The sequence below is a fragment of the Heliangelus exortis genome, chromosome 8 (assembly GCF_036169615.1).
Source record: "Heliangelus exortis chromosome 8, bHelExo1.hap1, whole genome shotgun sequence".
NCBI classification, from domain to species: domain Eukaryota; kingdom Metazoa; phylum Chordata; class Aves; order Apodiformes; family Trochilidae; genus Heliangelus; species Heliangelus exortis.
The window spans coordinates 2136500-2164007 of record NC_092429.1 but is presented as its reverse complement, the minus strand read 5'-3'; the positions used below and the strand labels follow the sequence as shown (position 1 = coordinate 2164007).

At 47.0% G+C, this 27508-nt stretch overlaps 1 protein-coding gene across 2 annotated transcripts; it reads left to right on the top strand.

The window, feature by feature from the left end:
- The first annotated feature begins 39 nt into the window (after nucleotides 1-39).
- PGM1 (phosphoglucomutase 1) lies at nucleotides 40-26970 on the top strand. Of its 2 annotated transcripts, none has more exons than XM_071749934.1 (11): nucleotides 40-285; nucleotides 13806-13968; nucleotides 14206-14352; nucleotides 15492-15617; nucleotides 16427-16617; nucleotides 17151-17305; nucleotides 17910-18025; nucleotides 21839-21974; nucleotides 24143-24326; nucleotides 25551-25685; nucleotides 26707-26970. In XM_071749934.1, the coding sequence occupies exons 1-11, from the start codon at nucleotides 40-42 to the stop codon at nucleotides 26794-26796; spliced, it is 1689 nt and encodes a 562-aa protein (XP_071606035.1). In that variant the 3' UTR covers nucleotides 26797-26970. The 2 variants fall into 2 exon arrangements, with proteins under 2 accessions (XP_071606035.1, XP_071606034.1); XM_071749933.1 differs by lacking the exon at nucleotides 40-285 and adding an exon at nucleotides 9379-10169.
- The last annotated feature ends 538 nt before the right edge of the window (nucleotides 26971-27508 follow it).

Here is a 27508-nt window from a genome sequence, read left to right as displayed (position 1 = left end):
TCGCCACGGCCCCGGAACTGGCAGCAGCGGCCGCCGGCCATGGTGCGGATCGTAGCGGTGAAAACCAAACCCTACAGCGACCAAAAACCCGGTACCAGCGGGCTACGCAAGCGGGTCAAGGTCTTCCAGAGCAATGCCAACTACACCGAGAACTTCATCCAGAGCATCTTGGCCACCGTGCCGCCCGCCGAGCGACAAGAGGCCACGCTGGTGGTGGGGGGGGATGGCCGCTTCTACATGAAGGACGCCATCCAGCTCATCGTCCGCATCGCCGCTGCCAACGGGGTAAGCTCAGGGCTGCTGCTCACTGACGTGGGGCTGCAGCATCCCCGGGGGAACGGTTTGGACCCGGCTCGGTGACCGGTTCCGTGTTGGGGGGCGAGGGGTGCGGGTGGGGAAGGGAAGGGGTGAACCACGCACGGGTGGGGACAGCTGGTGTGTCACCCGCGGGAGGTGTCCCGGTGGTTTTATTTCCTTTCCGTAGTCACAGAATCATTTGGGTTGGAAAGGAGCTCAGAGATCATCAAGTCCAACCCTTGCTCCACTCCCCCCGTGATTCCCAGCCCATGGCACTGAGTGCCACATCCAATCTCTTCTTAAAAACCTCCAGGGATGGAGAATCCACCCCTTCCCTGGGCAGCCCATTCCAATGGCTGATCACCCTCTCTGTAAAGAATTTTTTCTTAATATCCAACCTAAACCTTCCCTGGCAGAGCTGAAGCCCATGTCCCTTTCAGCTTTCCTGTGACTGCTTCTTACTTTGGATAATAGTTATGTATTTTCCAGCTAAGAGTACAGACCAGTGGCACAAGGTGCTGGGGTGTGCTGGGTGCAGAGTAGCATTTTATTCCACAATCCTGGAGTGCATCTCCCTGCTGGAAACCTACATCCCTCTTGATTCATCTTGGTCCTGTCACTTGGCCAACCCAAGAGAAGCCCAGCAGGGGATGTGATCTTTTAAGGACAGCTGAGCTGAAGCTGAAGGAGCAAAGCAAGTCTCTTCCTTCTATTTGGTCTCTTCTAAATGAAAAATGCCCCTTTCTGGGACACTGGACTCCTCAGCAGCAGCAGCAGCAAACTTCTTTGTCACACACCTCCAAGGAGAGTGAGCTGAGGATGTTGAGTGGTTAGGGCTGGACATCAGGGCAAAACCTTAGAGTTCCCTATTTCAGCTTTCCAGGGGCAGTGAGGTGCCTCAGTGCCTTTGAATGTCTGGATTTTTAGGAACAAAGTAAAAGTTACTTTGAGATCACTCTTCTTACAGCACAAAAGAGCAAACAACAGTTTTCTTAAGCAGCCAAGAAATTTATCTTCTGTGCTCTGTTCAATTTTTAGTCTGTGTCTCCCTTGACAGCACCAGCCTTGGTTTGTGGACCTGTGGAAATGGTGGATTGTGCAGCTTTCCCTGATGGGGGAAAAGTGACAGACAGGGAGTTATTTAATTGTTTAAGAAGGGGTTGAAGTGTGCAGTGTTCCTGCCTGAGCTCACACACACACAGCACCTTGGATCTCTGTGAATGAGCAGACTGAAGACTTGTTTCCTGGGATAAAGCCTTAGTTTGGGCAGGTTTCTGGATGTGAACTGGTCCTGTGTTTCTGGTCCCAGTAGTAAGCAAGGTAAAACCACACTGAGGTCTGATGAGGGTGACCTTAGGAGCACAGGAGTACTGAAGGAGCACAGGAAGGCTGGAGAGGGACTTTTCAGAGAGTGCTCAGTGATTGGACAAGGAGAAATTATTTTAAACTGAAGGAGAAGAGGTTCAGACTGGATCTTAGGAAGAAGTTCTTTAGGATTGGGGTTGGTGAGACTCTGGAACAGATTGCCCAGAGAAGCTGTGGCTGCCCCCTCCCTGGAGGTGCTCAAGCCCAGGTTGGATGAGGCTTGGAGCAGCCTGGGCTGGATGGGAGGTTGGTGATCTCTGAGATCCCCTCCAACCTAAACCATTCTATGACTGTGTGAAAGTGAAGGCTCTGATTATTACTTTATCTTCACAAATGCATGGAAATGGAACTCAAGTCTTTGTGGGGAGAGGTTGAGGGCTGCTGGGTGAACCCACCCTGATGGTGCAGACACTGGTGGACGTGCAGCTCGTGAGCACTGAGCTTTCTGCCAGAGCTCCAGGAGCAGATCCCAAGGGATGCACTCACTCAGAGCCATTTGCCTGGTGGTGTTTTGGCCACATGAATGCAGAGTGCTGGGTCTGAAGTCAGAAAGACGTTCTGGGAAGGCAGGAAAGGAAAGAGGAGGAGGAAAACGCCTGAAAGAGTATTTGGGTTAAGAGCCTGGAGGCTGGGATGTGAAGGGAGGTGTTGTACTTGAAAAGCTTTTCACTTTGTATCATTAATTTATAAAACAAGATAATGGCCCTGGGCAGAGACAAAAAGTTACAGTATTTCAAGCAAGACTTTGGCAATGTTACAGTGTGAGCTGCTGCTGTGGGTTCCCTGGAACAGGTTTGTTAGAGGGACACAAAATCACTTCATTCCCCCTTAGTAGCTGAGTGAGAGCCTGTGGAAACCCTATTTTTTTCCTATAATTGTGAAGTAACTGGAAGCCACCTGGAAGAGAAGGTGAATTACTGCTTGGAAGTGTTCTGCAGAAGGTGGGACACGTGGGAACTTGTTCCTGGATGCCTTGGTTTTGTCTGAGTGCTGGGGCTCTTTGAGTTGAGGGGAAGTCTTCTGATTGCAGCAGCCAGGTCTTGGAGAAAGGCTCTGTCATCTCATGCTGAGAAACACTGAGAAACACACAGAGAACTCCAGAGGTGGCTGCACTGCCCTCTTGGGACACCTGAACCAACAGTGCTGTTTTGTCTGTAGAAAAATGATTATTACAATGCACCTAAGGGGGGGACAGTTGAACAGGTATAGAAGGAAAAAGGTAAAAATGGAAACCAGGAGTTTTAGTTTTTCTGCTGTATTTTCAGGCTGTATTTTCAGGCTGTATTCACTTGTCTGAAGTCAGCCACCCTCCCAGCTGTCCCAAAACAAGTGCTGGAAAACTGTATTTCTGGTCCTGTGGAGTCAGAGGTGTTTGGATTAATAATTTGTGATTAAGATCTGTTGAAGTGGTCCTCTTGAACCTCAGGAGAAGCCTGAAGGTCCTGGTTCATGGTTGTTAATTTTACAGCATAAGAGGAGAGGATGCTAAAGTTTTGTCCTCATGTGGAGTGGTTAATTTGTAACTAAGTGCTCATGTTTGGCTAGGAACAGCTCAGTTTGTAGTTGCAAGGGGTGTTTATCCTATTCCTAACTTTGCATTTATCCAAGTAAACTAAGATAGGGACTGTTGGTTTTGTCATTCCCAGTTGGCATCCAGTGTAGCTGCTGCCTGTTGGGTGTTGGTCTCTTGTGCCCAGTTTTCCTGGATGTTATTCCCACAATTAGTGAGTCTGATTCCTTAATCACATGGATAAAAAGCTTAAAGGCTCCTGTTGGACCATCACCTATCAGACTAAAATTGTGGCTGCACAATAGCTTTCTGTCAAAAGCATGCAAAAAATTAAGAGTTGAAGCTGTAAATCTGGGTCTGATCATACAGGGAGCAGCAGGTCCATTCAGTAACATCATCACCTGCTCCTCAACAAAAATATTGTGCCCTTGGTTCCTTCTTAAATAAATAGATTCCAAAGTAGCTGCATTAAAGCAAGTTGCTTGAAGGTGTTTTGCATGCCAGGCAGTGCTTTGCATGTTAAATGCCAGCCTGGTTTTGTTTTACTGCTGCAGGACAAACAGTTCTTTTATTACAAATACTGCTCTGTACCCTAGAAAGTTTGATTTCCTGACTTGGCTGCTGTAAAGCTTTTTCCCCACTCAGTTATCCCAGGGAAACCAAGTGTTTAAACTCTTGTGCATTGCTTAGCAGCTCTGTATTTGCCTCTGCTTTACTTTTGTAGCTCTGCTCCCTTTTTCTCTGTGGTGTTCTGCCATAGTCTCCTGTGATCCCTTTTTTTATGGTGCTGCTGAGTCCATAAGAAGGGGGATGGTGTGGTGCAGACCTGGAGAAGCCACTTTCTGGGACCAGCACATTTGTAACCTGCTTTGGTCCTACTGATGGGAAGTGTTGTTGCTCCCCCCTGTCTCAGCCTTGTCTTTTGTTTTGTTTTTTTTTTTTTTTTTTTTTTTTAAGGAACCATCTCTTCTGCTTGTTCCTGGCTCTGCACAACAGTGGGCAGCCAGCCTTTAGCCTCCTTGGGTTATGGACCTTCATCAGGTCAGCAATCAGCATCATTATCCTGAAGAGCAGACTCCCTCAGTCTTCAGGGTCAGATCTTCCCTTTAAGTAAAAGCTCCTGGTGTTAAAAACATCAAACTAAAACAACCATGAAGAAAATCCTTGCAAAAAGCCACCCCTGTGTGCCAGAATTACATGCAGTGGTGCCAGATCCTACAGGCCATGAAGAAAAATCTCAATTCCTGGTCTTTCTTACCTTTTTAAATATTTTTTTACCTTTCTTTCCTTTTTTCTCAGAAGCAGAAGGGGAAACTGAGATCTGATAGGTGAAGTAAGGGACATGGGAGCATTCCCATATGGATATATCCTGGCTTGAGATTATGGTGGGTTTAGAAGACACCCATGCACACAGCAGCTCCTAAAGCTTGGAGACTTTGACACCAGCTTAACTTCCTTTTGCCTGTAAAGTTAATTGGCTTATAGCAGTTTACAGCTGAAGGTTATTAGGGCAGTGGTCAGGTGGTCTGGTTCCAGGCCTTTTGGAATGTAAAATCCTACAGTCATGAAGCTCCAGCTCAAGGGAAGGTGCTTTGCAGTTAATCTCTGGAAATCCAGGAGGCAGAGCTGCAATTCATCCTAGCAGGGGTTTAGCTGTAATTTCTTGGAACAGTGACTCTGCATAAGCAGAAACCTCAGCTCTGGCTGTGCTGCTGGGGCAGCAGGACAGAGTCTGATGTCTTCTTCTCTTTGTCAAGGCAAAGCCTGGGGTAGGTGTGCTGGACTGAAGAGGTGCTACCTCTGTGTCTGATGCCAAGACTGGGCTGCAGCAGGATCAAGGAATGTGTTATGGTGGGTCCTTGCTATCCCATTGGGGTTTTCTCTGAGCTAGTTAATACACTGATTAATGATGAACTGGAATATACCTTAGAAATAAGCAGAAATAGCATGGGGTATCAGTAAGAAAAAGGGCAAAGAAGGCAGAAATAATAATAAAGTATTAATGTAATATGTACATTTATGAGAACAATACTGAGTGCTGGGGTTCTTTGAGTTGAGGAGGGGTCTCCTGATTGCAGCAGCCAGGTCTTGGAGAAAGGCAGAGGAACATATTCAGCAGCAGACCTGGTGAGTAGGCCACAAAAACTGTGGTCATCATTGGCAGTGTCTTCCAGTTTGCCAGAAAAACTCATGTCATTCTTAGATTAAAAAAAAAATGATTGTTTTAAGTAAAACCCAGGAAATAAAGTCTCACCAGGGCTGTCATTCCTGACCTGGGTTCCAGCTTTCTTAAAGGATGCCTGGGGGAGATTCCAGCAGGAATGAGCTTACCCTGGAGATGGGGCAGCATGCTGGCAGTCTGCAGACCTCTGCAAGGGGGCTGCAGGGAACAAGTTGTTCCCTGGCCTGCTGGGGATGAGGCAAAAATGAAAATTGCCACAGCAGGGGTCTGTGTTAGACACTTGAAAGCATTTTGGAAGCTGAAGGTTAATGGAAGGAGTGCATCTGCCTGGGGAGGTCATCTGGGAATGACCTGGGAAACCCCCCAGTGGGAATGGTTTGGGTAGGGTTGATCCTACCTAGGGCAGGGTCTTGGTGACCTCTCCACAGCCCTTCCAGCCTCTTTCCTGCTGCTGTACTTCAGCCCCTTTTTGCCCCTAAAGCTCCTCTAGCACATCCTGGTGAGTTTCTGAGGAAGTGCTGCTGGATGGATCCCTCTCTCCTCCTCTCTCCATGCTGTTCCCTGCTATGTGCATCCAGCTCCCCTCAGATATCCATACTGGGGGTCACTGTCTTGCTGCCAGGCAGCAGCTGGGCTCTGGGCAGAGCCTTCATCCCTGATCCTGCCAGCTGTAACCAGATTGATTTCTGCTCTTCCTGGGAATAGCTGAGCCAGGCAGTGCCATCCCTCCCTCCTTCCCCTCCCCAGCTTTCTGTGCATTTTGGAATTCTGGATTTCTTAGGTTGAGGTGCTGGTTTCTCTGAAGACTCAGGGGGATGGGGGCTATCTCCTAGGGGGCTGGGACCAGGAATCCTGAACCATTCCTGGGGTCTGCTCGAGGTAAAATAGCTACGAGCTGGAACCCCTCTCCTGGCCCCGTGTGTGAGGAGAGGAGAGCAAACACCAGGAGGGTTCAAGGCAACGTGCAGATTGTGTGTCCTTTGAAGAGCTGCTGACCTTTGAGTAGAAAATTTCTCAATCTTGGTTGCTGGTGTGTACTTTTCTCCTGGCAAAGGCCTGATTCCTACAGGGGTGATAAACCTTGGAGCCCAGCATGGGATCTAGAGCAGCCGTGCAGATGGTGGCTTCACCCCTGGCCCCCAGAGCCCTTTTTCTGCCACCCATCAAGCTTGTCCCTTCATTGTGACCCAGGTGTAATGTAAATAAGGAACAATCTGTCAGTTCTGCACTGCCTGATGTCTTAAGTGGTTCCATCTATGTGCAGTCCTGCTGTGGAGATGTTGCTGAAGCCTCTGGAATCTCTTCAGCAACTGCAAAACCATTTTAATTAATTCTTTGGGAAACAAAAGAGGGTTGCAGTTGGAGCAGTGCTCCTTGGGTGACTAATAGGGCTATTTATTTTACTTTGGGCTCCATTTGTCATGGCATTGCCAAATGTCAGGCACTTTTTTGGAGCTGTACTTGAGCAGAAAGTGCAGGGGTTTGGCAGGAGCCCAGCAGGGTGGTTGGGGCTGTTGGTACCTTCTGAGGGGGAGCAGGTCCTGGACTGGAACTCTTCTGTGGGCTGGACTTGGGGAAATGCAATTGATACCTTATGGGCAAGTTGTAAAATAATTGTCAAATACCTGATTTGACTCCAGTTGTGCCCTGGGGTTTCATGCTGTGAACTTTTGGACTCAGAATCTGAGGAGAATTCCCACTGAATGGGAGAGAGATGGAAGGGAAGTTGCTGAAAGGAGAAGAGCTGCTCATGGAGGAGAGGGCATCATGGGGCTGACCCAAGGGTGTTTGCAGGGGATGAGAAGAGAGAATTACTCTTCAGCCTGGCTTTTGCACTGGGGTTTTGCTGTGGGTTTTCATCCAGCCAGCTGTTTGGCTTGCCTGAATGTCAAAATGCAAGCTTGGAGCTCAGAGGAAGGCTGTGCTGAGGGTGGGTTAATGTCAGAGTGGGAGGTTGGGAGAACCCAGCTGCCTGGTCCCAGGCTTGGAAAAGGTTCCAGCCGTGGTCCTGAGTGGGTGGGATGAGGGAAGCTGGCAGAGCTCACTGAGGGAGAGGGGATGTGGCAGGGACCTATGGTATTGAGCTAAGGGAGCAGCTGTGAGCTCTGCAATGTTTTACTGAAGCTTAAGTCCTCTCAAAATAGTCTTGCTTGGCTTTTTATCATTTACCAGAGTTAGTTCATAGTTTTAACTCTCTTCATCCATGTCAGAAGTGCAAGTAAAAGGAGACATAAGTGAGTAAATGTCTTTAAAGCACCCTAAATTTTTTTTTTAAATGTGTAGGAAGTTGTTAGGAAGAGTATTATGATCAATTTGTTTTCTGTGTTGGCTCAGGAGGACTGAAAGCACAGCCAGGAAGATGTGCAGCAGGTGATAAGAAAACACTTCTGGCTGCAAGGCTAATTATGCACAAGGCTAATTATCTAGCAAAAGGATTCAAGAACAAGTTAAATGAACTTTCTGGAGGGTGCCTTAAGTGTGTTTCACCCTGCACCAGTGAGAGTGCTGACCAACACCTTCCTCCCCAGCTTCATTTAGTTGGATTCCTCTGTCCAATACACAGTGCTTAATCACACCCACCAATTCCTAACCCTCTGTAGGCCTTTTCCCTGCCAAGAAGTCCACGTGGATCTCTGCTGCTCACCCTCTGGAGCTGGGAGGTGGCCTGTGCCCTCCTCCTGTCACTTAATGCCGTGGCATTTCCCAGGGCAGTCAGTTTATCTCTTCCTCAATAAGGACGAAATCTCTTCCCTGCCAGCAGGCTGCCTGGTGTGAGGCTCCCTTTAGCTCATTTTGGGGGCTGGATTTTGTTTTCTGTGCCACTAGGGGGAAACCTGTCCCTTTGCATGGAAATTAAGGGCATCTCAGCTGCAGGATGCTGAAATGCCTTGGGTGTGTAAAACCCCAAACCAGTTGTTCCTAGCTGGGGAACACAGGCAGTCTCACCAACAGTGAGATAATGTGGCCTAGCTGTGCAGTACAGAATCACAGGATTATGGAAAGGTTTTGGCTGGAAGGGACCCTAAAAATCATCTAGTTGCAACCCCAATGCACAGGCAGAGTTACATCTCCTTCCCCTCCCTTACTTCTTGATAATGGGACAAACAGAGTTATTACAGAGTGGACATTCTTTAATTTTTTTCAGTAATAAGTTGTATTTTTCAATAATAAGTTGTTTCCAGCAACTCAAACAGAGGACTTCAAGTGCTAGTGAAGGGAACTCTGATTTCAGTCTAATATTCCAAGTTCCCTTCCCTATATTCAGGAATATGATGCTCCATAAAGGTTTCTTGCTATCCAAGACTCTTCTGTACATGTTTAAGCTGCTCCAGAATGAAGAGCTTTATCAGATGAAGTTTTCTAAAACATTTGATATTTTTTTGTGGTCTATAGGTGCATATACTGCCCTTGGTGAGCCTTGTGTGTGGGTGTTCAGTTGGGAACATTGCTCTCCTCTCTTTTTAGCTTCTCTGGATTTTTCCTAGTCAGAAGTTGCCTCGTGGATAACATCCCTGCTCTTGAGAAGGAGAAGTCAGGTTCAGAGCAAGAGTTGTGTGAGCAAACTGTAGGTAACAGATACGTTGCCTTCCATTTTAAGAGTGACCTTTAACTCCCCAGACTTTGCAAAATAACTCTAGCAGGGAACTTGCTGTGCCCCCTGACTGGTGACCTCCTGCCTTGGAGGGGATCAGGAGATCAGCCTGCAGAGCTACTGGGCTGGCCAAAAGGCAGCTGGGGCAGCACAGAGGGTGCATCCAAGGAGGGGGCTGAGTTACACCTCAGTGCATCCAAGGAGGGGGCTGAGTTACACCTCAGTGCATCCAAGGAGGGGGCTGAGTTAGACCTCAGTGTATCCAAGGAGGAGGCTGAGCTCTACACCTCAGTGCATCCAAGGAGGAGGCTGAGCTCTACACCTCAGTGCATCCAAGGAGGAGGCTGAGCTCTGCACCTCAGTGCATCCAAGGAGGAGGCTGAGCTCTACACCTCAGTGCATCCAAGGAGGAGGCTGAGCTCTGCACCTCAGTGCATCCAAGGAGGAGGCTGAGCTCTACACCCCAGTGCATCCAAGGAGGAGGCTGAGCTCTACACCTCAGTGCATCCAAGGAGGAGGCTGAGCTCTACACCTCAGTGCATCCAAGGAGGGGGCTGAGCTGCTCTGTCACCTCCCCCCATCACCTCAGCCCCAAGGGAGAAGCAGATGGATTAAGGGTGCTGAGCCTCCAGTGGGTGATAGCAGAGGATGGGCAAGGAGCTGTGCCCGTGGAGGACAGAGGGTGATAAAGAAGACAAAAACAGTGCCCTTTTCCCTGCTGTTGCAGTGAGGGGTGGCAGCCTGGAATTGTGAATTCTCCGTGACATTGATCCTCCACAACAAGTGCAAGGAAACGTCTTCAGTTACAGAAACCACGTCCAGCCTAAGGTTCAAGGAGCTATTTTTGGGTGCTCAGCAGCTTCACTGAACTCCTGACTGATAGATGGGCCATCGCTGGGGTCAAGATTGATTTTTGTGCTTTGGCATAATTCACTTTTTTAATGCATTTGAATGATAAAAAGACCATGGAAGAAGGTCCTCTACCTGTGTTGACCATCCCAACAGCTCCTTACAATGACCAGAAACCAGGAACCAGTGGATTACGGAAGAAGACCTTCTATTTTGAATCCAAGATGAACTATTTGCAGAATTTTATCCAGAGTATATTTTATTCCATAGACCTAAGAGATCGACAAGGATCTTCTCTGGTAGTTGGAGGTGATGGGAGATACCTTAATAAGTCTGCAGTGGAACTGATAGTCCAAATGGCTGCTGCCAATGGGGTTGGTAAATGTTAAATGACTAAATTCCTCTAGTTGTCTAGCTGGTAAATGCAAAAAAAACAGAATAAATTAGTCACTGTTAAATATCATTTCCCCAGGGACTTCGTTCAACTGGTAGCAGGTAAATTCTTAATGGAAAAGCAGTTTAGTAGTTCAGAAACTGGTGGTTTTTTTCACCTTTAAGTGATGCAGTTGGATAGAAGTACTTGAGAACCCATGTGCAGCAAAGAAAAGAAATCCTGCTTGGGTTTTTGTGTGTTCTTGGTTTGTGTTTTGCTGTGCCACAGCCTGTGGATTTCCTAGGCTCTCTTTTGGATCATAAAACCCTGGAATTGTTCACTGGAGATAGATCCACTGCTGACTGCTGGGTGGCAGAAGCTCTTCCAGTGTTGGTTTGAGCTGCCCAGCAAAGGAAAAGGCAAAATAGGATCATTTCTTTCCTGACAGGGCTAAGTTGTGGCTGGGTGAGCAGTACTTGGGGAGCCTTTGAGAACTGAAATAAGAGGAGTGTTAGCAAGTGAGTGGCAGCATTTACAGCAAGCTCTGATTGTGCTGAGAATCTGGATTTTGGAAGCTTTGGAGGAGGAGGAGGAGGTTTGTCTGCAGTAGAGCACAGTCTGTGTGCTGCAGGGCTCTTGGACACTGGGGCTTTGTCTTTGTTCCTTCTGCTTTTTGAAGCAGAAAAGACTCAGCTGCCTGCCCTGGATCTCCTAGTGCAGAGCAAGCTCTCTACTAGGAGACTTAATTCTTAGGAATTTCTTTGGCAGAACTTACCTGATCACAACAGGGTAATTAGTAATGAATGGAAGAAAAAGAGAAGAGAATTAAAAAAAAAATAAGTTAAATCTAAGTATTTTCTGTCTTCGGGGTAAAAATAATCTTTTGGCATTGCAAATTAATGTATTCTTCTTAACTGGGTGTATGGGCTGAGCTGAAGAGCTGGGAAATGTGCAGGAAGAGCCAGGCCTGCTGCATGGGCTGCTTGACACCAGGACAGATTTTTTGCTGGTAAAGTTGAGATGAGACCCCCTGTCACCTGCTGAAACTCCTCTTGTGCATTTCTTGCCAGCAGTGTGGCCCAATGTCTGCCTGAGACCTGGTTGTGCTTCTGGTTTGCTTGCTTTACATTGATTGCTTTTATATAGTCTATTAGCATCATCTTGTTCTATAGAACAGAAGGGATGAGTCCAAGTGTGTTTTCAAATATAAAAAAAAAACCTAAAAAACCATGAGGAGGTTTTGAGGAGGTGAAAAGCTCTTTGTTGATGTGTGGCAGGGTTTGTACCTGTCCAAACATGGGGTCAGCTGTGTTTCCAGACTGCACCAAGCACTCTCACTGTGTTGGTAGCATGACAGTGTATGTTTTAAATGATGATTATTTGGTTAAAAGAAATGATCAGGGCAGTTTTTCCCTTTCTCCCCAACTTAGATAAATAGAAATGTCTCCATCCAGTGACTATCTGGGACTGGTGCATCTTGTGATGCATCTCTTACAGAAAGAGGATGAAAGGATGTGCTGTTGACAAGTTGGAGCTGTAGAAACCATCTTTTTTGGCCTGGAAAACATGTTTTTGGGGTGAAAGCATCAGCCTTCATTACTGGGGGGAGGAGAAGGGCTGCAGGAGGTCTCCTTTATTGTCCCTGTGCATCTTAGTGGGGCTTTCAGTAAAACCAGGTGGAAGTGTTGCCTGAATGGCTTGGAAGTGCTGTAACCCCAAATCACTGTGCAAAATGGGTCTGTTCTGAGCATCCTGGGAAAGGTCTTTCTGCATCGTTGCATCCTTAGGTTTTTCTGATAAGAAATTCCAGAGATTTTAAAAAAGATTAGGTGTAAATTATGCTGAGCAACCTTTCCTAGTGGTCACCACAAAGGATTTAGCATTGGATGGGTGGGGAATGATAAGCTGAAAACCTTGGAAAACCCAAGAGGACTCTGGGAGGGCAAAGGTGCAGTTCAGGGAGGTCAGGTTGGGTGAGGAGCACAGGTTTGATGTGTTCACCCAGGTCTCCTGTGTGGTTTGGGAAGGAAACTCCTGTGTTTTGCTGGTCCTTGAACAGCATGTGAGGCCTGGCAGAACAGCAAAGCAGAGGGGTCTTGCAGGTGAAGGTGATTCCCAAAGGAAAGCTGAGGAGCAGAGGATGAAGCCATAAAGAGGAGCTTCCTGGAGACTCTGTTCATCTTGGTGAAACTGGAGGAACAAGACTGGGAGGCTGGAATAAAACATGAGAGAAGGTGTGCTGGCTGGGGCTGAGAGTGGGGTGGTTTGATCTGAAGTAAAGGAAGCTGAAGGGCAACAGGACAAGAGGAAACAGCCTCAAGTTGCACCAGGGGGGGTTTAGGTTGGATTTTAGAAGAGAATTCTTCACTGAAAGCCCAGGGTAGTGGTTGAATCACCATCCCTGGAGGTGTTTAGGAGATGTGTAGGTGTGGTGCTTTGGGATACGTTTTAGCATTGGAGTTGGTAGAGTTAATGGTTGGACTTAATGATCTCAAAGGTCTTTTCCAAGCAGAACAATTCTCTGATCCTGTGGGGAAAAGGGCAAATCCCAAGGAGGTCAGGCTGCTTTCAATGAAATGCATGGCTTAATAAATCAGTGCAAGTAGGCACTGTGGGGCTGTGCCATGGCATATGAAGGAAGGAAAGGAATTCACCTGGAGTTTAAAGATGCTCTTTCCCATCATTTGTTAGAGGGGCAACTTTTCCAGCAGCACCTTGCTGGCCCAGCTGGGCTGTGACAGCTGTACCACCTCATAACCCAGCAGCAGCAGAGCCAGGGCTTAGCACCAGGCAGTGCCATGGGAGAGGAATCACAGTTATCCAGTGCCCCTGGCTTAGCACCCAACGTGGACCTTCAGGCTGGGAATGCTGCCTTCTGTTTTCTGGTTTCTCTGGTGTTTGAATGAAATTCCTCCTCTTTTTTTTTTTTTTTTTTCCATCCTATGCAGGGCCTGATCTCCTCAGTTGATGGGGAGTGGTCTGGTATTTGTTTAAATCCCTGGCACCTCATTTGAGGGCTATGATAAGGAGCATGTTCTTCCAGAAAAATATTCATCTTGTTTTATTGCATGAACTGCAGCAACTGGATCCTGATTACCTTGCAGTGCACATTGGGCTGGGTTTAATCTTGGTGGTGTTACTGAGCTGGTGGGAAGGAGGTGTCTTACCCACTGCTAGGAGGAGAATCAGCAGCTACTCCCACTGGAGTAGTGATGATGTTTGATTTTGTTTTGGCTTCTCTCAGTCCTATTTTGAAATATCTTTTCAAAAATGTCTTTTGAAAGCAAAGTTCCAGATTGTAGCCAAAGGGGCTTGGCCTTTTATTTATTTATTTATTTTCAATTATTTATTTTATTATTATTTTGTTGGTTGTTCAAATACCTCTGGAAAACTCAGCTCTTCAGCACAAGCTGCTGTTTCCAGTTGAGCTGCAGCAGTCATAAGGAAAAGTGCTAAAAAGACACAACAGAGCAGGGTCAGATGCTCTGAGCCTTCACCATCCACAGCAGAAACCCCAGCTTTGCAGGGAACCTTTGCCATCAGCACAGCTGCTTTACCTGCCAGCAGAGTTTGGGGGTTTTGCTGGTGTTTAGGATTTGGGGCTCCCAGCAGTTTTGGTTTGCTCTCTGCATTTCAGATCGGCCGCTTGGTGATCGGGCAGCATGGGATCCTCTCCACCCCAGCTGTGTCCTGCATCATCAGGAAAATCAAAGCCATTGGGGGCATCATTCTGACAGCCAGCCACAACCCTGGGGGGCCCAATGGGGATTTTGGCATTAAATTCAATATTGCCAATGGAGGTAAGGTTGCTTGGTTTGTTTGGATTGGCTGTTTCTTGTGTTGACCCTGAGGAACCTAATTCCACTGTCTTTAATAGCACAGTAGCTTTCCCTGAATATAGCAAGAGGTTCATTTGCTCCTCTCATACCCTGCTATTCCTCTCCAGGGGATGTATTCTCAGCCCCAGATCTTTTGATGTATTTCTGGATACAGTCTGGTTCTTTAACATCTTCCCCCTTGACCACTTTCTCTGGCAGGTCCTGCTCCTGAAGCTATCACAGACAAAATTTTCCAAATCAGCAAACAAATTGAAGAGTATGCAATCTGCCCAGATCTCCAGGTGGACCTGAGCACCATTGGGAAACAGCAGTTTGACTTGGAGAACAAATTTAAACCATTTACAGGTAAACAACTCTTCTTCCTCTTGGAAAGCTTCCCTTGGAGTTAGTGTGGACCTGCCATGAACGGGTGAGGACATTTGGTGTTTCTGAAGGACAGGCATGGCCATTCTGACCTCTTCTTCTCATCTGTTGTCCAAACCTAAGCAAGGACATCACTTCTGATTGTCTTGGCCTTTATTTTTTGCTTCTGGCCTGTGTCTTGCCATGTGTAGATACTTTAATTCTATCATTGTTGCTGTCCTACAAAAAGGTGGCACTTCAGGAGGGAAATCTGACCCATCAAACTTCCCTAAAATCAGAGGCTGTAGGGCTACCATCAACGTGTACTTGTAAAACAGACAATTCTGCACTTAAAGTGAATTTCACTGACTGAAAATTAGTGTTTGATTCTTTGAACTGATTTTTTCCCCCTGGTTTCACATATAAAAGTTTTCTCTGAGGGAGCTGGGACGTTTCACACGTGACTTTTTCCAATTAGCAGTGAAATAGGAAAATACATTTTCAAAGGCTTTTGAAAAACACTTCTGCAAGTATTTAATTTTTTTTTTTTTTTACCATCTCCTGGTGACCTGCATTTGTAATTTAAAAAAATAATAAATCAAAATATTATAAAAGTTACTTCTCTCACTCCCCATTTCTGTGTAGTGGGGGGTTTATATTACTGGGCCTTTCATGGCTCTGTCTTTATATGGCCTGTTAGTTGCAAAGGTGCCACTTTTTCAAACTATTAGGTGCACAGTTCCCATTGACTTGGGGGGAAATTGGAGACCTGTTTTTCTATTTTAGGGTTTTATTTCTTTCCCTTTAATCCCCCTCTCCAAGCAAGCAGAGTGAGACTGAGCCCTCTCGAAAAAGGTCCAGGGAGCTGTCATGGGGCACAGTGTTTGTCTGGAGGATTTTGTTGGCCCGTTTGGTCTCTAACCCAATTAGCAGTGACAGCCTCTAATTAAATTCTTAATCTAGGACCATTATTATTGTCTTTATGAAATGATTCTGGGGGCTGTTTAAAGGCTTTACACTGAGCCCTGGCCCTTTGCGCTCAGGACTGTCAGCACACTGCCACGTGCAGCAAAACGGTTTTTCTTGCAAAGATTTCAGGCTCTGAGACTTGCTCTCTGTTTGCTTTTTGAATTTTTTTCCAGTGGAAATTGTGGATTCAGTAGAAGCTTATGCAAATATGCTGAGGAACATCTTTGACTTCAGTGCATTAAAAGAACTGCTCTCAGGGAAAAACCAGCTGAAGATTCGCATCGATGCTATGCACGGAGGTGAGGGTGGGCTTGGGCTTGGGGGATCTTCAGAAAGAGAACTTTTCTCTGGTATTTATATCCATAATTTGTATTTTTTTTTTTTTTTCTTTTTCCCCAACACGTTGCGTTTTTCTTTTTCTAGGCTTTACTTTGTTTTCCTTTGTCAAATGTTTGGACATGGGGAATATTTGGGGTTTGGGGGGATGCTGGATGGCTCACATACCTCAACCCACACCTGGGGGACAGGAGGTCAGTGCTGATGCTGTGGTCTGAACTGGGACTTTGTCAGTGTCCCGTGGAGGTCGTGGTGGTTAAGCAAAGATATTTGAGTACAAAAATAGGAACCTTGGAGTGTTTTATATAATTTAATAGACACATCCAGCTTTTGAGCCTCTTCCAATGGACATTTTCAGGAGCACCCTAGCTTTCTTGGCTTCTTCTCCCTCTTGTCTCCAGGCTGTTCCTGTTCTATGCTCACTTTTATTGTCTAATAGTGTTTGTGAGCACTAAATCCTGTTGTCCTTCTGGGTCTCTGTGAATCACACGTGTGTTTTGTTCTGTTCTATGAGGCCATTGTCCTCATATCTTCACTCTGGCATCCTGGCTCGTGTGCTGAGCCCCTTACATAGCTTCCTCCTCACTTCTGAACCCAGAATGGACTCACTTATCTTGTGGGACAGCCCTCAGCTGAAAAGCTTTGACAAGAGCTTGTGTGCCAGGGTGGATCTGGCTTACCCACAGCCCTGTGCTACTTGGTTACCTGGCTGGTGCAGAGGTGCTTGAGGGCAGAGCCTGACACGTTTTTATTTCATGTTTTTCCATGATAGTTGTGGGCCCATATGTAAAGAAGATCCTGTGTGAGGAGCTTGGAGCCCCAGCAAATTCAGCTGTGAACTGCACACCATTAGAAGACTTTGGTGGCCACCATCCTGACCCCAACTTAACCTATGCTGCTGACCTGGTCCAGACCATGAAGACAGGAGAATATGACTTTGGAGCTGCCTTTGATGGAGATGGGGTAAATGGGCTGCTCTGTATTCACCTTTTTGTCCTCTGGTCAGTTCACAGAATCACTGAGTCATTCTGGTTGGCAGAAACCTTTAAAATCATGGAGTTAAGCTCACTCCACCAAGTCTGGTGCTAAACCAGATTCCTAAGCACCACGTTGTTGGGGAGTGACCACTCAGCTGCTCTTAAACTGAGGAGGAGGATGAAGGCAAAGACCTTTTCTCCCTCTCTCCCTTCTGTAGTCACAAATAGAAGGGAGACACTTGCTGCTCTTTTCCTCCATGGCACTAGTTGGCTTCTGTGTTAGAAATGAAGTCTGAACTGGATTTAAGTAGCTTGAAAATTCAGCAGGAAGGTGAAACACTCTCCAGGGGTGGCTATTTAACTGTTTCAGAGCTTGGTATTTATCTCAGCGCAGTCAAAAAAAAAAAAATAATTTCTCTTGGAGTTGTTTGGTTTATTGACTGCTCCTGCCAAGGAGAACAACTTCTGCCTTTTTGTGCCACTCAGGGGTGAGAGCTGCTTCTCTCTTGTCTCCACCAGGACCGGAACATGATTCTTGGCAAACATGGCTTTTTTGTCAACCCCTCAGACTCCGTCGCTGTCATCGCTGCCAATATTTTCAGCATCCCTTATTTCCAGCAGACTGGAGTCCGGGGCTTTGCCCGCAGCATGCCCACCAGTGGGGCTCTTGATAGGTATAACATCTGCCTTGCTGGGTGGGGGGGTGATGGGAGGGAGGGGAGCCCTGCTGAGGAGAAGGGACTGTCACTTTTTGGGGGTTTGCTTTGTGTCTGGAGTGAGGAGTGGTTTGTGGGTGCTCCTGAGTGGTGAAGCAGAAGCAGGGCTGCTGCGGGCTGGCTGCCAGGGGAGGCAGTGAAGTTCAAGGAATTAAATCTTGTTTGGTGACACAGCAGAGCTGGGCTGTGCTCTTGGCTCTTTTCTCTACAGATGTTGCCAAACAAATCATCCTCCCCACCCTTTTTTTTTTTTTCTTTTTTTTTTTTTAATTTGTGGGTGATACTTCCTTTGTCAAACACTTTGACATCTACAACTTCAAATTGCTTTAGAAGCACTATGTGTTGATATCTACTCTTTAGTTGCACATCCCACCTGTTTCCCAAACTTTACCCCTGGATAACACAGAGCATTGCTCTATGAAGTTGTAAAAAACCAAACCAGTGACATTATCTGCCTCCAGTGTCACCCCAGAAGTGATGCTTGGGTGCTCCTCCTGCAGCATTTCACAGGGGAGTGCTAAGAGTCCAGCTGTGATGTGACTTGGCTTTCTTACCTTTGAAGGGTGGCCCATGCTACAAAGATTGCTTTGTATGAAACTCCAACTGGCTGGAAGTTCTTTGGAAATTTGATGGATGCAAACAAACTGTCTCTGTGTGGAGAGGAAAGTTTTGGTACTGGTAAGTCAGCCTTCCTGATTTCACCCACCGTGGTATTATTCCTCCCCTTAGTTCTTTATTGCACTGGGTAGCTTGGGATTTATCTTTCATGTGTGGTTGTTAATGTTTCTAAAATAACAATAAAATAAAAAAACAACCTTGCTGGTGGAAACAAACACAATGCTAAAAGTTCTCCTTTCAGTTATTCAGGAAGGCATAGGTAGATATGCAGGAAGTTTAAGGGCCTCTTTACTAGCCCGGTCATTGAGTCTATGGGGATTAAGTGCAGTGTTAAATGTATTTTTCAACTCTTGGTGGCCAGGAAAACCTTCTAAATGTTTTCATTTCTGGAAAGAAATATGGTTTGGAGCATGCAGTTTTATTAGGGAAGGTTTCAGGTCACTATTAAATCTCTGAGCTTAATAGGGCTCTCATTTTCCTGTTCTAAAAACAAGGTATGATTTATAAAGTTTAAATTAACACTTGCCTTTGAACAGCCTGAGCAAGTTATTAGGTTACTGAGAAACAAAGTGAACATCTTAAGGAATTTACTAGGGGTGTGCACGTGACACAGAACTATTATTTGTGCAGAGAAGTTAAAGTGAGCAGATTTTGCTCTGCATTGGAGTGCTGTGCTCAAAAAGTGGGGTGTTCCCAGGAGACCCCAGAAGTTTCTGAGGTCTCCCATGGTGTCTGCCATGTGGTTCCAACATCCTGACTGTGGAAATGGGACCTTCCCTGCATGCAGGAGGTCAGCACCTAATTCCTGGACAAAAGCTGAGGTTTATCTGCTCTGAATTCCCCCTGAAATCTCCATTTTTTTTCCTATTCTCTAAAGACTTCTGAAGACCAGGGGCAGCTGGTAGGAGGATATACAAGGCACAGGGTCTTGAGGGAGTTTAGGTTGAATGATTTCAAGCTCAAACCTTGTGTGTTCCCATTCCCTCACCCCATATTTCAGAAGAACAGTGTCACCTGTGTGTGGGTGTCTCACAGAGCCCAGATGGCCCTAAATCCCCCCCAGCTGCCTGAATTTAAGTGCTTTGTAGAGCTGGGGTGCACAGTTTGATGTGACAGGATCCCCCCCAGCTCTTCTGTAGATGGCATCACACACTCCAGTTGAAAGCAGTTTGCTGTGGCACTGAAGCAGTCTTCAGTGACAATATTTTCACAGTCAGATGCTGTTCTGATACCCAGGATTTAGCCTTGGGGTAGAAGGAAAAGGGGATTTTAGGAAATCTTGAAGTAATATCGTGAGTCAAGGAAGACTTTTGGAGTTGTGCCCTGGATGATTTCAGCATATGTTAAGTTTATGTTCTGGACTCTGGCTAATGAGAGAGCACCAGCTTTTCAGTAAATAAATAAAAACAAAAAGCAGCAAATGATTCATGGAGCTGCTGATAGGAGATGGTCTCTAATGAACAGTGCTCTAAAATTGTTTCCATCTTTTATTGTATGAGCAATGAGCTCATAGTTTCTCTCCATCCCCCATAAGGCTAAGTGACTCTACATTGCAAAGAAAAGCAACTAATTCCATTTACAGCAGGGGCTGAGAGAGCTCTGTGAGATTTTTTTGGCCATGCAGCATCATGTCCAAGTAGCCAGGGACTGAAGCAATTTGGGGGTAAAAGACAGATTAAGAAAGGGAGTGGTTGGACACCCCCCTCAATGCAAAGGGGGTTTTGTCCACCAGATTTTTTGATAAGAAGTTAATGAGGAGCTGTTTGGAGCTGGACAGAATGTGAGTGCTGAAGGGGAGAGAGGTGAAGGAGCAGCCAAATAGACCCAGTAAAAAAATTGAAACAAACTGTGACCTGGTGGGACTGGAGTCCAGGAGCAATTAGACTAACACGACATGACAGAATTCCTGCTTGCTTTCTTGGGGTATTTTATTCCAGCAATAAGTTGATACATCACATGGGACTTGTGTTTATTTAGCATTCCTCTCCATCACCTCTGCACAGCTCTCTCTGCTGTCAAGGACCAGGAGGATAATTTATCACTGCATCCACAATAGTGGGATTTGTGTAAAGCACCATGTAACCCGTGCCCCTGGCCCCCAGGCTTTTTCCCCAGAGGACTGGCCACTCTGGCAACTCTTGAGAGGGTAAAATGGCAGCTCTGGAGCTCTCTCTGCATTTGCAAGCATAGCCTGGCTCCTTGGGATTTCATTAATACCTGTTGGGAAGTTTTCCAGAGCTCAGGTAAAGGTCTGAAATGGTGCATCTGTGGGGCACAGAACTTTCAAGCCAGAAGCATGGAGGCTGGGCTGGGTGTATTCTGGGCTGCCATTTGATCCCTCATTTAATTCAGGGTGCTGTCTCTGTTGCAACACCCTCTCAGGTTTCCTGAGGGACTTGGGTGCTGTGCAGTCCCTGCTGCTGGCAGCCCTGGTCCAGGCTGCTCCCAGGGCAAGGCTGGGCTGGCCTCTGGTGGTCTCCTCCTCTCAAAATTTTTGGAACAATCCTCTTCTAAATAAAACAAAGGGTCTTCTAGAGCCTTTCAGTGCCTGGTGTCTGGGAGAAAGAGCTTGCAAAAGACCATAGGAGGCCATGAAGATGCTGAGAAGGCTTGAGCAGCTCTGCTCTGGAGCCAGGCTGAGAGGGTTGGGGTTGTTCAGGCTGGAGAAGAGAAGGCTTTGGGGAGACCTTGGAGCACTTTTCATTCCCTGAAGAAAAAGCTGGGGAGGGACTTTTTCCAAGGGCATAGCCTGATAGGACAAGAGGTAATGGCTTTAAACTGGAAGAAGGGAGATTTAGGTTGGACATTAGGAAGAAATTCCTCATGAAAATTCTTCTTCAGGAGGTGGTGAGCCCCTGGGTGCCCAGGTTGCCCCCAGAAGCTGTGGCTGCCCCATCCCTGGCAGTGTTAAAGGTTGGATGGGGCTTGGAGCACCCTGGGCTGGTGGAAGGTGGGTTGGTACCAGATGATCTTTAAGGTCCCCTCCAACCTAAACCAATCTATGACTCTCCTCTGGTTCCCACCTGTGGATGAAATCTCCTGGTGTTGCTGATTGCCAGGCTGGGGGCTGGTGCTGTCCCACCAGCTGCTCTCTGCTCCGTGGGGGGGGAATTTCAGAGTTGTTAGGGTCTGGCTTCCTCAGTGAGGGCTGACATTTTTCTTGGTGCTCAGCCAGAATATGTGCTGCTCAGAGTATGCTGATTTGGCAGACAGTACATGACAGCTGCTTGAGGAGGTTGATGTTAGTCCTTCCTGAGCTGCTCCTTTGCATTTGCTTTTTTTTTTTTTTTTTTTTTTTTTTTTTTTTTTTGAGTTTTTTACGGTGCATTCCCCATGACTTCCTTGGAAGCAGAATTAAGGATCTGTGAACAATGAGTGTCTGAGTGTTAAAAGGGGACAAATGTTTTGTTTGGGCTATAGCTAAAAGCAGATGATCCCTTGAACCATTTGAACAATGCAGCAGGGATGGAGCTCCTGAGATTCCTTCCACTGGGAGTTTGTATGGCTGCCAGTTGGGTGGAGACAAGGTAGGGAAATAGAATCCTAGAATGTCAGGTTGGAAGGGACCTCAAGGATCATCTGGCCCAACCCTTCTGATATTATTGTTCATATGAGATGTCTCAGCACCCTGTCAAGCTCAGACTTCAAACTTTCCAAAGGGGGGGAATCCCCCACTTCCCCTGGAGACCATTCCAGTGTCCGACTGTCCTCAGGGGGAAAAATTTTCCTCTTGTGTCCAATGGGAATCTCCCCAGGATCAACTTGTGCCCATTGCCCCTTGTCTTGTCCATGGGACTCCTTGTCAGCAGGGAGTAGGGCAGCCTCTCCCATGAAAGGAGGTGGGAAATGTCTTTCTGCTCTGGTTCTCTGCAGGCTCTGACCACATCCGTGAGAAGGATGGGCTCTGGGCTGTCCTGGCCTGGCTCTCCATACTGGCCACCCGCAAGCAGAGTGTGGAGGACATCATGAAGGATCACTGGCAGAAATATGGCAGGAACTTCTTCACCAGGTGGGGAAAACACTTCTGACATCTCACCTTTACCTCTGTGTTCCACCCTCCAAGGTCTGGACCCCAAGCACCAATGGTACCAAGCGTGTGCTACCAGGGTGCTGCTTCCTCATGCTGCTGTTTCCCTGCTGCTGCAGCAATTTCAGACTCCCTGAGCATTTTTGGTGCAAAGTGGAACACAGCTGGGTTAAAGAAAACCCTGGTATTCACCCAAAACTTTCATGGTGTCCAGTTTAGGGTTTGTTACTCTCAACATCAACCTGGGAAGTGTCAAGGTCTGCAAAGGCTGCATGTTTTATACATGCAAGGTATCTATTTTCTTTTAATGGAGATTTTTTTCCTTCCAACACTCCTTTTTTTCCATCGAACAGTATGTTTCTTGAGACCACAAATCACAAGGTTATTTGTTAACACCTTCAGCAATGGATTCCCAGTTCCTCAGCCATTATTTGCTGGGTTGAGTTTCTGTCCAGTCCCAAAATGCTCCAGTTTAAACTCCAGTAGACATCAAAGATGAAAAAAGATGAGTGAGAAGCAATCTGCACATAAGCAGAGGTGGGAACACTGTCAGAAGTGAAAGGATGAGGCAGAAATCTTTCAGCTTGGAAAAGACCTAAATGAAAATTCTGTCTCAAATTGCCAAATGAAAGAATTTGCATTTTCCTTTCCCCCCCTTTATTTTTTTTTCCCTTTTTTTTTTTTTTTTTTGTTCCCCTTTCTCCTTTTTTTTTCCCTTCCCATCATGAAGCCAACACACATCTGAGCCATTTAAACCTGTGGAAAAAATGCCAAAAAATCTAGAATGAAAAAGCAGTCTTGTAGCACCAGAGGTATGTCTGCACAGCAGAGGCAGGGTAGCAAGCCTGTGCCTGCTCCATCCATCCATCCATCCATCCAGGCAAATAACCACCCTGCAGATCTCTCTGGCAATGGGAGGATGAAGTCTGGGAGCTTGATGTGTTGTGCTTCAGCCTCTCTCTGCTGCCTCCCTTACCTGGGCTCAGGAGATGAAAGCTGGCACTGGGATCTTATCAGGGCTGCAGTCACACCGTGGGGACATGCAGGAGGCAAAATTTCTTATCGTGAGGAACCTGTCGAGATCCTATCAGCAGAATTTGAATAAATTCTTTGCTGTCAGTGCTGTGGGAGTCTGTCCCTCTGCCTGTGATATGCCTGCTGTGACAGCCCTGCTTGTGCTTTCATCTCTCCTGACGCCGAATGGCTGTGAGCCGTGGCGGGGTATCCCATGGGCTTGGGTCTATCCCAGGGACTTGGGTTGCTGTGGTACTGCACAGACCCTCCTGTCTTTTCTTTCCCCTCTTTAGGGAGAGTTTTTTAATAAAGGCATGGAGTGATGGGACAAGAGGGAATGGGTTTTGACTGGAAAAGAGGAGCTTTAGGTTAGGCATTGGGAAGAAATTTATTGCTGTGAGGGTGGTCCAGGCTGCTCCCAGGGCAAGGCTGGGCTGGCCTCTGGTGGTCTCCTCCTCTCAAAAGCTTTGGAACAATCCTCTTCTAAATAAAACAAAGGGTCTTGTACAGCCTTTCAGTGCCTGGTATCTGGGAGAAAGAGCTTGCAAAAGACCATAGGAGGCCATGAAGATGCTCAGAGGGCTTGAGCAGCTCTGCTCTGGAGTCAGGCTGAGAGGGTTGGGGTTGTTCAGGCTGGAGAAGAGAAGGCTTTGGGAAGACCTTGGAGCACTTTTCATTCCCTGAAGGGACCACAGGAAAGCTGGGGAGGGACTTTTTACAAGGGACTGATAGGACAAGAGGTAATGGCTTTAAACTGGAAGGAGGGAGATTTAGGTTGGACATTAGGAAGAAATTCCTCATGAAAATTCTTCTTCAGGAGGTGCTGAGCCCCTGGGTGCCCAGGTTGCCCCCAGGAGCTGTGGCTGCCCCATCCCTGGCAGTGTTAAAGGTTGGATGGGGCTTGGAGCACCCTGGGCTGGTGGGAGGTGTCCCTGCCCATGGCAAGGGGTTAGAACTGGAGGACCTTTAAAATCCTTCCCAACCCAAACCAGTCTGGGGTTCTGTGATTCCTCCAGCAAGGTTGGAGGATAAGATAAATGGGGCAGAGCAGAATGGTTAAACATGTGCATCTCAAAGCACTGCTGCTCATCACAGCCTCCCCTTCTTAATCTTTGTTTTATGGTGCCTGGTTGCAGATATGACTATGAAGAGGTGGATGCAGATGCTGCTAACAAAATGATGAAGGATTTGGAGGCTGTGATGTTTGACCGTTCCTTTGTGGGGAAGCAGTTGTCCTCTGGTGACAAGGTCTACACAGTTGAGAAGGCAGATAACTTTGAGTACAATGATCCTGTGGATGGAAGTGTCTCAAGAAACCAGGTGAGCACGGCCTGGCCCTGGGCTGATTGTGACCTCAGAGGGGTGCTGCACTGTGGATTTCAGGCTTAACCTTTGTTATAGGATCATAGAATGGTTTGAACATGACCTCACAGGGGTGCTGCACTGTGGATTTGGGGCTTAACCTTTGTCATAGAATCAGAATGGTTTGGGTTGGAAGGGGGCTTAAAAATCATTAAGATCCAACCCCCTGCATGGGCAGGGACACCTCCCACCAGCCCAGGGTGCACAAGGCCTCATCCAACATGGCCTTAAACACTTCCAGGGATGTGGAATCAACAACCTCCCTGGGCAATCTATTCCAGTGTCTTACTATCCTCATGGTGAAGAATTTTTTCCTAATATCTAACCTAAACCTCCCCTCTTTCAGTTTAAAACAATTACCCCTTGCCCTGTCACTATCCTCTCTGCTTGAAAGTCTAACAAGGGAAGGAGTGATGAAGGGGATCTTCAGGGTGATGGGTCAGGGGCTCAAAAAGGTTTTGTGCTGAAGGGAAGGGTTGAAACCCTACTGAAGCACAAGGCACAAACCCTCCCCTTCAGGTGTTATCTCATTTCTAGCTCACAACCCCCAAGTTGCTGCAAGCAAGTCCTCCCTAGGTCCACCTCTGTCCCTGAGGTGATGGACTTGTCCTGTGCTTGTCCCCAGGAGGGCAGGTGCAGTGCCACATGGCTGTCACAGAGGATTGAGTTCCAGGCTCCTGGAGGCACAGGGGTATTAAATACCTGTGTGATGAGTAACCTGTCACCAGAGATTATTGAATAAAAATAACCTGTGGGTGGGCTGGTTTGACAGCAGCATGTGGAAGCATCATAAATGAGAGGAAATAAGGGAGGAATCCTGCAGGAATGGTTGCCTTGCCTGTGGGATGACAGGAGCAGTTTCTTTGCATCCTGTTTTTTTGGAAGAGTGGTGGGTTGGAAGTGCTGTGTCTGGCAGAGAATCCAACCTTGGCTTTTCTCTCCAAGGAAGCACTGGGGTGAGGCACCTTGCAGCAGCAACACTTTGTGGTCAGGAGCTCTAGAAAGTTCTCCAGCCTGGGTTAGGAGGCACAATTGCTCCTCTGGGTGCGAGGAGAGCCTAACAGAGGAGATTGGACCTGCTCTGGGATTCTGCAGGTCACTCTGGGTCTTGTGAAAAAAACCTTGGGGTACCAAGAGGTAGGTGCCTAGCTCAGGGGTTCTCCTCCCCTTCTCTCTTCCCAGGGCTTGAGGCTCATCTTCTCTGATGGCTCCCGCATCATCTTCAGGCTCAGTGGGACCGGCAGCGCTGGAGCAACCGTGAGGCTCTACATTGACAGCTATGAGAAAGATGCTCAGAAGATACATGAAGACCCCCAGGTAAGTGTTGCAGCTGTGTCATGGCACCTGCTGGCTCTCCAGCCCTCCTTAAAAGCCTAAATGAGCTTAGCCCTGCTTTGCTCAGAGCCAAGAAGAGGTGTGGGGTGTTTTGGAAGCGAGGTATTTCGGAAGCGAGGGCTTTGGTATCTTTAAATCCAAGTATTTATTAGAAAAAAGCTCTGTGTGGAACAGGAGTTATTTCCTAGACTCCCTCCTAGCTGCTCCTGCAGTGGCATCTCAGTTCTACTGTTTGTTTGTGTTACTGTTTGTGTTACACCTCCATCACACCTCCTGCAGGTGTGGGAGGACATTGCTTCAGTCCTGACCTGATCTTCTAGTTGAAATGTTGCATCACTAGGAGAAAAATGAGCTCATTCCTATAACCAATTTGGGAAATGATTTCTTCAGAAGAAATAAGTGGGGGTAAAAGGATGCAGCTGTGTGTAAAATGACACTGACCTGTTCTGTACTAAGTATAATACACATTCTTTTACAGCATCATTACCTCTCTTGTAGGCTCAGGAGGAAAAGAATCCTCACTTTACATTCCCCCCAAACACTCCTTGAGCTTTTTCTTGCATAATTTACTAAGCCAATATTGACAAAAAGACTAAAAAACCCCACAAACCCCCATTCCAAGAGACTCAAACTCAACTTACCACGTGTCTATTCCGTGCTGTTGGTGCTGCGGAGTTTGGAGTAGGGCACAACAAAGTTGACAGCAACACCAGAGCTGTGCTCAGGTTTTCTCTCCCCACCTGCACGTGGTTTTGTTGTCCTTCCTCTGGCTGATCCCTCAGCTCCTGCTCAGAACCTGAAACAACCCCTTGATCAGCAGCAGAGAGTTTTGGGTGTCCTGGCTTGACACCAAGCTCCCGGCAGGCAAGCTGCGGATGTGTGGGGCACATCCTTAGAGAAAAGGCTCTGCCCCATTCTGCTGAGTGCCCCATTCTGCTGAGTGCCCCACATTTCTGAGTGCTCCCCACATTGCTGAGTGCCCCACACTCTTTGCTTTCTGCAGGTGATGTTGGCTCCTCTCATTTCCATCGCCCTCAAACTCTCCCAGCTCCACGAACGAACCGGCCGCACCGGTCCCACTGTCATAACATAAAGGTTTGGGTCAGCCACACCGCCCCGGAGTGCACCCCGGGTGAAGGGACTCAGCCCCTTCTCCCCTTTTTATTGGCAAACCTCTCACGAAAAGAAGAATGTTAATTTAATTTCTCTGCTTAAGAACACTGCTGAACTGCTAAGGATAGACAATAAAACCCAGCCCCTGGCAACACTCTGCGTGCACCTTGCTGTGCTGCTTCTCTGCGTCGCGCGGCACCGCTGGCAATTTGTATGTGGTGCCTTTTTTTGGTTGAGCCACATGTGCTTTTTTTCCTCTTTTTTTTTTTTTTTTCTTAGACAAAAGGCTCTAGAAATAACAAAGTGAAATTCACCAATAGCAAAGGTTTGTTGGTTTGGTTTATTTTTTTCTATCTCAAACTTGTCCAGAAAAGAAGCGTAAATACTCGATCCTTGTTAATATTTACTCTGTTTAAATGTGATGCCTCTGAATAAGCAGTGCCTGTGGGTTAAGGCTGTGTTTTGCTTATGTGGATTTTCCCCTTTCAAAGCCAAATTATGTAAATTGACATCCCTTTGCTGGCTGTATAAGAAAAAAGAACCACAACAAACCCTCCACCCAGAAACGAGCAGTAAGCATTGCAGGATATTAAAGTGATACGAGCTACAATTACTGCTCAGTGCTCTTTTATTGTCTTACATCATGAGAGGCTCCCTTTTGAAGAAGAAAAGATTGTTATGATGAGCTCACT